This window comes from Phaethon lepturus, unplaced genomic scaffold, assembly GCF_000687285.1.
Source record: "Phaethon lepturus isolate BGI_N335 unplaced genomic scaffold, ASM68728v1 scaffold8990, whole genome shotgun sequence".
Lineage (NCBI taxonomy): Eukaryota > Metazoa > Chordata > Aves > Phaethontiformes > Phaethontidae > Phaethon > Phaethon lepturus.
The window spans coordinates 11,385-21,386 of NW_010514004.1; the positions used below are offsets into that span (position 1 = coordinate 11,385).

At 36.1% G+C, this 10,002-nt stretch overlaps 1 protein-coding gene across 1 annotated transcript in view; it reads left to right on the forward strand.

Moving 5' to 3' along the window:
- IMMP2L (IMP2 inner mitochondrial membrane peptidase-like (S. cerevisiae)) overlaps positions 1-2,947 on the forward strand; it is a gene marked incomplete at its 3' end in the record, with an annotated part of 6,993 nt that extends 4,046 nt beyond the window's left edge. Inside the window, exon 2 of the mRNA XM_010291683.1 lies at positions 2,844-2,947. Within this exon, the coding sequence (XP_010289985.1) occupies positions 2,844-2,947 (104 nt within the window). The remainder of the gene's footprint in view (positions 1-2,843) is intronic.
- Between the last annotated feature and the right edge of the window lie 7,055 nt (positions 2,948-10,002).

The following is a 10,002-nucleotide window of genomic DNA, read 5'->3' on the forward strand; positions in this document are numbered from 1 at the left end:
TAAATTAAGACCTGTGTGTCTCATCAGTAGCAGGCCATTATGCTAAGAACTTGGGCAAACAAGTTGTAATGCTTCAAGCTAGAGGAAGGAAGAAGCCCCTGTATTATTTTGTTTCTTATAAAAATGAAGAGTCCTTGTGAGCCTGTTTATTGACTACTTTTTCAGAAGCTGTATTTTTGTTTTGCTAGACCTGAGACCTTACTGCTAGTAAAAACGTGGTGGGGAATAGGTTGTTTCTGAACATAGTGCATTAAATTATTTTTATACTTTTTGGCTTTTTGTTATGGAATCACAATTTATGCTATTTACATTAGAAAAAGATTTGTTGAAGGATTTAGGTACATTTTTTTTTTTTTTTACAGAAGACTGTAATTGTCGATGTAAAATTAAAGTTTTCTCCCAGTTTTCATACATGTACCAAAATAGTTTTTTTATCTGTGCATTTTGAATATGTCAGTGTTGCTTTGTGGGAAAGAGAAAAAAAATTATTCTACATTGTCATATTTCTCTCAAACATAATTCTATTATGTATTGAGTTGGGTATCCACTCTGTATGTCAAAACCACATGAGCAATGTATTGTTGAAAATAGCAAGCGTTATGGTGTTACATTTAGAATGCTTTAAGTTAAAAAGAAATCTATTTAAACTTTAAAGCATTTCCTCTCTTTAAATAAAGAGAACAGTAGGAATCAACTGGGATAATGCAACTAGGACAATACTGTAACCACCTGGTATATTTCTCTGTAAGGAGAAGTTGATAGAGATTTAGTTGCAAGGAAAAGTTTGTGAACAATCATGGAAATCTTTTTTAACTGTCAGCTGTGAAATACATTATCTCTTGGAGCAATGGGTTTGAAATTTCCATTTGTTTTGACCTTTTCTTTTGGCACTTTTAGGTAGATACTTTTGAGTACCAAGCAGTTTACTTTGTGAGAATATGCCATATGTATGATTCCTGCTTTGTAAGATCTGTTTCTTTGCCTGATGTCTAGTACCGTTCTTAGCTTCTGGCCCATGTGTGCCTGCATTGGTAAAATGCGTATAACTGAATTGTTTGTCAATTTGTATGTGAAGAATTTGCACTTAAAGATACTATCCTTTGGTGGAAGATGTTATGAAGGTGGAAAATCATTCTGGCAAATTCTGATCTAAAAAAAAATCAAGTATCTTCTCATTAGCTTCTAGTTTTCATTTATATAGCTCTTTCACTGCATAGACTCTAGTAAATAAAATAACACTGAGTGTTAATGTACTTAAAGCTTAGACTTGGACCATATTTCTGTGGATTTTAATGTGATCTGCTTTGATCCGCAGACTTACTTGACTAGAAATTTGCCCTATAGTCCACAGGTCAAAATGGAGCCTTGCTTGCTGTTTAGCTAAACATATTGTGTAATTTCCCTTCCCCACCTGTATTTATTCTTTTGAACTGTCATATTCTGTACTGTTCATGTGAACGATACCTGTTCAGGGCCCCAGCACATTTTTTTGTTGCACATTAAAAAGCCATTTTTTCACAAGTCGCATTTGAAAAAGGTCTTTATCAGTTGATCTGTCTAGTGAAGATGATTGAGGAAACTGTAGTAAAAGTAGCTTTTAAAGTTAAAAATAAATACTAAGTATCCATTCTGGTTTGGGAACATACTTTACTGAATAAAAATACAATTAAATGCAACACCGTGTAATTATTTGTGTTGAGAACCTGGATCGGTTTGCTCATCAAAGGTACAATCAGTCTGGGGAGGGGAATCTCAGAGGTGAATGTCTGGTGTTACAGGACCAAGTTACGCTGTAAGGTGAACACTGAAAACTTCTTTACAAAAAATCAAATTCTAGCAAATAGTGCAACTATCATACTGTTGAGTGGCTTCCTAGTCTCAATGCTCTGCTTTATTAAATATTTCACCTAACTCTAGAGTCTAAATTAGAGGTCATCTGCTGGCCAACTTGGAGACACTGTAATTGTATTTGAAGAGTCTGAATAAGCTACCAAAAGACGTTAGTCTGGATTATCCTTGAATACTTTCTGTCTAATAAGAAGAGTATTTGTATTGAAATAACCCCCGTAAAAGCCAATGAAGACAGTACTGTGATGGGCTACTTCCTTCCTCTGCCATTTCTGACGGGTTAACTCAGAGCCAACATTAGCAGGTACCCTAGTTTTGTACCAAGTCACACAAAATAATTATGTATTGTTCTGTGTACCTCCTAATACTCTGTGTTAATTAATTACTTTTTTTTTTTAATGTTCAGGTTAGTGAACTGTCTCATTTCACTGTATGGTTCTGTGAGAGTTGATGCTTCTTTGTATCCTGTTATGGAAGGCCCATGTTTACTGGCAGTTGTCAGTATATGCTGTTGGTGTAGGGTTTGTTTCTTCCCTTTGCAAAGAGTGCTGATACTAGTATTGTTACAAGTATGTATTTAATTTTTAGTGCATTGTGCTTGTATAAGCAGTAAGATGATTGTAGAAAGATTGCTTTTTCTGGGAATTAGTGTTCTCGGTTCTCCTTTGTTTTTAATATTGAATGATATACAGTAAAGGCAATCATTTCATCAGGCTTGTCATAAGTGTGTATCCTGTGTAATTTAATTTACATGCAGTAGTGTATTGAAAGATGTGAACTTGAACTGCAGGTTGCCATAAATTAATGACATTTAACATAGCATTTAATAAAGAAATATATTTCCCAGAACACAACAGATTCTTGGTCCTCTTATAGTAAGTGGGTACATTTTTACGGATTTTAATGGATTTCATCTGTTGGTGGAATGAGAGTTAGGTGGAAGATTCATAAAGGAAATGTAGATCTAAAGCTGTTTTTCCCACCCCCCCTCTCAGCCTTCCTTGAATCCTGGGGGAAGACATGCATCTGATGTAGTGCTCTTAAACCACTGGAGCATTCGAAATTATGATGTACAACGTGGGGACATTGTGTCACTGGTGTAAGTAATTTTGCATACATTTCAATACATGCTTATATGAATGTTGAACCATCAGTATTTAATATTTAATCTAGAATACTCTAGTATATATATGAACAAAGAACCGAAATTTTTTAATAATGCACTATTGTTATTCCTGTAATCAGTTTTCAAAATGCAGATGTTCAAAGAATGCATTACCCTGTTTTTACTTGAAAGGAATGCAGTGTAAGATATTATGTGATACAGTATATAAGTGTACAAAAACTGTCAAGAAAGAGCTGTGAGATGAAGAGGGAAAATAGAATGTTTTGTGGCTTAATGGAGCATACTTTTTAAGTTGTTTTGTTATGCATTCATATTTGTGAGAAAAATAATGTTACGTTACCAATTAATACTAACTTTTTTTATCCTGAAGAAATCAGGCTACTGGATAAAATTTAAAATAAGATCACAAGAATTCAACTATCTCCATGAAGGACATATGTAGGAAAAAAAAAAGTTTTACGATTATAGTGGGGAGGTCTATGTACCAAGACAAAAGGTGGCAGTGTTTCGCTGTTGAAAATATTCAAGACTAACTGAGGACAGAAACTCCATTTCAGCCTTAATGTAGTACAGAAGTGGAATGTCAAAGTGTGCATAACTGACCCAATGATATAATACGTACTCATACTACATACGTGGATAGTTTAAGCGTAAAGTTTTAGTTTTGTAAGTGAAATGCACAATATGTAGATTATAACAGAACTGTCTTCGGAAGCTATGTTATCTGGCTTCCTTTTTGTCATATATCTCTTATAATTGTCCAGGTTTTTTGCCTACATCTTCACTGTAGTGGTAATTTGTATGACAGTTTTCACTAACAGCTCTTGAAGCGAACTCATGTAGTCTTCTTTTGTTAGAAACTTAAAATTTACTGTGTGGTCTGTCTCAACTGTCTGGCACGTAAGATTTCCTGTAAACGGTCTACCTACAAATACAAAATTATTCATGCTTGCAACACCTAATGTTGTGAAAGGACTCCAATTTCAGGTCTGCTTGTAAAACTTGATTTTGCCTGTGTGTACATCCCTTTGCCCAAGTCATGCTCTGGGAGTTGTTTAAAACAGTGAATGTAACTGGTTAGTAATTAATGGACTGAACAGAAGATGAGCTTGTTGTCTGATCAGAGAACAGAATGAATAGTTTCATTCTTATACTTCTTAAAGGTTTGTGGTACCATCTGAGCCATCTGCATTAATTGCTTTCACTTTGTTGTGTGTTTGGGCATGATAACTAATATTTTAGATGCTGTGGACTTTTTGTATGTTTTGAAAAAAAAATGCCTATTATCAGTGAAGTTTATGTACATCCACATGGAAGAAGTCATATTGTATTTATACATTGTACTGAAGTTTTTCCTAATCTTTGGGGAAGTACACTGAATAATCAGGCTAGAGAATTCAAAGAGCACTTTAAGAAAAATACAGAAGAAGTTAAACAATGTCAAAATAATATATTGAATAGATTTAATATGAAAATACTGAAGGAAATTTTATATATCAGTAACAACTTAAAAGTTGTTAAGTACTTCATTATATGGCTTTGTTAGAAGCAGTTTTGGCCTACTAGCTTATTGTAATGTAAAGATTTTAATTGTGTCGTAAAGACTTGCAGGATATAGCATCTGAATGTGATTTTCTACCCACGTGAGTTGTTTGAGACTTAACCTTTGGTACATGAGGCTTTTATTGTGTAAATGGGTTAATATTTTTATCCTTTCCACTTCAATTGTTCACCTATGATTTCTATAACTCAGTAGTGAATAGGTATCCTATGTGTATGCATGAATTTTACTTGGTGGTCCTCAGATAGAGAATTTGGCTGATTTAGGCAAGGCATGAACAGGGGGGAAAGCCAGTCTGATCAGCTGCAGCTTTTTGTGTACCTGTCAAAAATTCAGATGAGAAAGTGTTGGTGTGACTGAGATAGGCAGGTGGATATGTAAACCTTCTTTCATATCCTGCTTGGCTGCTTAACTTTTATCTAGTGTCTCCTTTTTTCCAAGTCATAGTAGAAAATAGCTATAAGGTTGTGGGTGAGCGGTCTTTCGCAGAACAAGAGCTGAGGTCACATATTCCTTCATGGCAGCTTGACCAGGGCTATCCAAGCTCTTTCCTTTCTTAATACCATCAGAAATACCACTGGTATTCTGGGTAGGTGCTGTTTGTATCACAATTCTTAAAAAGGATTGTTGAGATCCCAACTGGCAAAGCTCAGTGTAAGTAGATGGCCAACAGCCAAACCTTGTAGCAAGGAGCTGAGTTAGTCTTGGTGCCTGTGGACACCCCGAGAGGATCAATCAGCCTGTGATTATGCTTGTGATACTGGTTGCAGATCTAGAAGTTTTTCCTGTATCATCGAATCTAGTTCTAGATGAAATGCAGATTTTTATTTGGTGACTTTGATTACAAATGAGCACCGTGTCCCCAAGCACTTCGTGGAGTTTATGCCTGGTTAAGGCATTAAATGAAGACTACATCTTTATGGAAACGTTTATCTGTCATCCCTGCCTTTGCATCTGAGGTAGATGTAACTATGCATCACAACCACAGCTGTGAAATTAGCCACTGTGTATGCACACATGTGCATATAGCTGGTTTTAGACATAATATTTAGAATGGCATTAGTCCTTAAAAGCATAAAATTAGTCAGATAAAACCAATGGAGAGAGTAAGTTGGTACCAAAGAATTACTTGTTTACTCACAGTTTAGTGTCTTACAAATAGTTAAATCTTACCTCAGCTTTTTAGAAGCTGTTTTAAGTTAATGTTTTTCCTTTTAGCTTGAACTCATCCTTATTGGTACCAGAATTGAGAGAACTTAGTGTTACATGTTACAACTTTTGAATTAAGTTAAGTTTGAGTTACGTTAATTCAGAACTAAGGAAAATTAATATCATCCTTAATTTGATCACTTGCTTGAGTGCTTAATTTAGATACTGCTATATTACTGGGACTTAATAAATTAAACCCCCCCCCGAATATTTTTTCAATAAATTAAATCATTTGCATTATTATGTGTTCCAGAATACTACCTTTGCATCTCTGAAACAGATGCATAGAAAAAAGTGTTATTTTCTTTGTTTTGGAAATGCATTTATTTATCTTCAAAGAGAGAATGTAGTCATGTGGCACATGAGGCCATCTTTAAAAGATAAATGGATGCATATTTTTGGCAGACGGACCTTGACCTTTCAGTAACTTTTGTGGTGAAACTGGCCTTTTGTTTTGTAAGAGCTCTGTTGAGGTAGAACTTTATCAGATATTGACGAATGAGTTATAGGATGAGTAAGCTTCTCCCAGCTGGTTTTACTCTGTGAAGTTTGAATGCCAACAGCATTCTAGCTGTAGCAGTATGCATCACAGTGTGGGCTGTACAGCTCATGCAGGTCCTTGGGAATATATGCTGCGACTGCACCTCCTGGTACTATTGGAGGTAGTGCTCTTTTACTGTGTATTAATGGAAATTTTTGCCAATTTACCTATACATAATTTGGTTTCCACTGTGTACAAATGCAGGTGTCGTTGTAAAAAGATGTTGCCAAAGAGTGATTTATAGCTCTAGAATTCATTTTGCATGTCTCTGCTGAAAACCTTATATCCTGAATGTGAAAGCTTGCTCTCTTTTTATTCCAAAATTCCCATCTTAATGTAGAGAAAAATTGTTGCAACGTGTAGAAGACTGCAATATCAGTGTGTGTATATAGAATAGGTATTTTATCGATAGAAAAAAATTTAAGTAAGCATTTGAAATGAAGACACAACAGCATCAATTCAGAAATTCAAAATGTTTTTTTAGATAAATAAAAGTGTGGACATTGCTTTGTACTTTACTTGGTTAATAGGTTTTTAACAGAGGAGTTAACAATAACATCAGTATAAATAGGATTGTTAGATTTTGAATGATGACATTTCAAGGCTGTAAGTATTCACAGATAACAATTTTAGCCTTTGGACGTTATGTAATAGAGCACCTTCTCAAGGTGTGACTGAGAGTAGGAAACTACTTGCTGGGTAGGCTGCCAGGTGTCCCTCCATTTCTAATTTAGAATGTGTGCTTATGTGTTAAATAAAAGTAGCTACGCTAATGCAATCTGGAAAAAGATTGAGAACCAGTGCTGTTAGTTCTGTACATTCTGAATGTAACATGCTTCTAAAGTTTTGAACTATAGTACCTAAATGAAAATGGTCAGTGTCTTTAAAAACATATTTTTAAAGGTCAGCTATAATAATAAGGAAAAAGATGTATATTTTGTCAGCTTCTTGTGAGTTCTTATAGAAAGCATAATTGCTTTAAGTATAAAGGCAACTTTTTATGTAGAAAATTCCCTGACCTTTTTTTCAACAAAAAGCATGCTGCTTCTCTCCTATCCTGATGAAGGGTATTAAGTGGCTTCTGTCATTGCTTCCTCAGCCTTTCAGCAAACTCCCTTACTTTTTGTAACTGCTGAGTATTTTTGTGTAAGGTTATGTGTGTTTGATCTCGGAAAAATCCAGTGCAAATCAACATTCTGGAGGAAGAATCAAACTACTACACATGAGGTTTGTCTCTGCTTCAGCATTCCTCACTGACATTTATTCAGAAATGAAAATTGGAAAAGATAGTTGCCGTGATGATTTTATGTGATGGTTCAACAAGTTTCAGCCTATTCACACAAATCTGAATAATCCAAATTTTGAAGGAATGTGGTCCCGTTCAGTTGATAGAAGCAAAAGTGTTCTCAAATGGTGCAAAGTGAATACATAGTATTCATAAAACATCACTAATTGTAATCTCATTAATAAGACTAGCCTAGTAAAAAAAAAACAAACCACTAAGAAGGTACTTATTGAAGGAACTGCCTTGAATTTGAATCAGTAGTTGTAATTATGAAAAGGCTTTCTACTAAATTCTGATAGATGTAACATGAATGGATATTTAACATTCCTTGCATTATTTTTAAGAAAGCTTCTTTCTGACTAAAATATGGAACAACCTTTTACGAATTTCTCTGCTTGACCTTCTTAAGTCTTCCAATTTCTATTCTATTTTTGTTTGTCCTTAGGTCCCTGTACCAAGTCATCTGTCTTCTGGCAGGTAGGACACTGCAAAGGAGGTTGTGCTGACACAGAAGCTAAATAATCACTTTACTTTCTGGTCCACAGTGACCTCAGAAAATCTTTTCCTATTCTTTCTTTTAGCTGGGAAAAAAAAAAACCCTCATCTTTTCCTGGTAAAAATCAAATATGTAGTTCTACTTCTATTATCTGTCTTACAGTCTATTCTCAGAGTAGATATGATACTATATATGTGTTGATAGTGTTGGTGAAGGACAGACTTGCATCTTGTATTTATAAAGTAAGTAAAATCCATTTTCTAAAGAAAGTTTTCAGATACCGAACATGATCCGCAGTTTTATTACGAAGTTCTCAGGAAGGGTTTAAGTAGGCAATTATTGTAGTACTGTAGAAACTGAGCAGTTGTGGAAGAAAGAAGTTGTACTTAAAGTTATGGTTATTTAATTTGAAGTCTCTGGATATTAGTAGGAAGTTTACAAGATTTGATTGCAAGAATTGTTGCTGGAGAAAGTCTGGCTAGAATCTTTAGGCCAAAATGTAAAATATATGAATGTTATGGCTTACAGATTCTTTAGTGGTCAAATTGCAATTCGGAGCATTAAAAATAAATGTTTTATTTTCTAAAAAGTTAATGATGTGGAAGTCAATTAGAAGGCCTAGGCCATTGGTGAAAGAGGTGTTAGTTGATCAGGAAAAGTGCTGTATTTTTGTAAGTGGTGCCAGTGAGAACTGCATATTCTGATTGATTTTGATTTTATCAGCCTTGCTGTTGAATTAAGTACCTTGCTATTGTTGCTTGTCGAATATTTATTAGAGTTTCCATTACAATACTACATTGCAAGTTTACTAAAAACCATTACATTGATTACCAAGTTAAACTGATTGGATGAAAGCAAATATTCACCAAGGGCAAGTTCTGCCTGACCAACCTAGTGGCCTTCTGTGATGGAGTGACTACATCAGTGGACAAGGGAAGAGCTGTGGATGTTGTCTATCTGGACTTCTGAAAAGCCTTTGACATAGTTCCCCACAACATCCTTTTCTCTAAACGGGAGAGATATGGATTTGATGTGTGGACTGTTGGGTGGATGAAGAATTGGTTGGATGGTTGCATCCAGAGGGTACTAGTCAATGGCTCAATGTCCAGATGGAGATCGGCAATGAGTGGTGTCCCTTAGGGATCTGTACTGGGACCAGTACTGTTTAATATTTTCATCAATGACATAGACAATGGGATCCAGTGACGCCTCAGCAAGATGACACCCAGCTGAGTGGTGCAGCTGACACGCCTTAGGGATGGGATGCCATCCAGAAGGACCTGGAAAAGCTTGAGAATTGGGCCCGTGTGACCATCATGAGGTTCAGCAATGCCAAGTGCAGGGTCCTGCACCTGGATTGGGGCAACACCCAGTACCAATACAAGCTGAGGAATGAAGGGATCGAGCGCAGTCCTGCCAAGAAGGACTTGGGGGTACCCTGAGCCAGCAATGTGCACTCGCAGCCCAGAAGGCCAACCATCTCCTGGGCTGCATCCAAAGAAACATGGCCAGCAGGTCAAGGGAGGTGATTCTGCCCCTCTACTCTGCTCTGGTGAGACCCCACCTGGAGTCCTGCATCCAGTTTTGGAGCCCTCAGCACAGGAAAGAGATGGTCCTGTTGAACTGGGTCCAGAGGAGGGCCACCAAAATGATCAGAGGGATGGAGCATTTCTCCTCTGAAGACAGGCTGAGAGAGTTGGGGTTGTTCAGCCTGGGGGTTGGAGTAGGTGGCTTTTAAAGGTCCCTTCCAATCCAAACTATTCTATGATACCGTGATTCTATGATTTAAGCTTACGTACATTAAGATAACATAAACCAGAATGTGTCCAACTGACAATTAAAAAAAGAAGAAATTGTCATTCTATCACAGCAACATATGTCAGGTAAAATTATTAAATCTACATAAGGTACTTGGTAGGCTATAGGTGGATCTGAA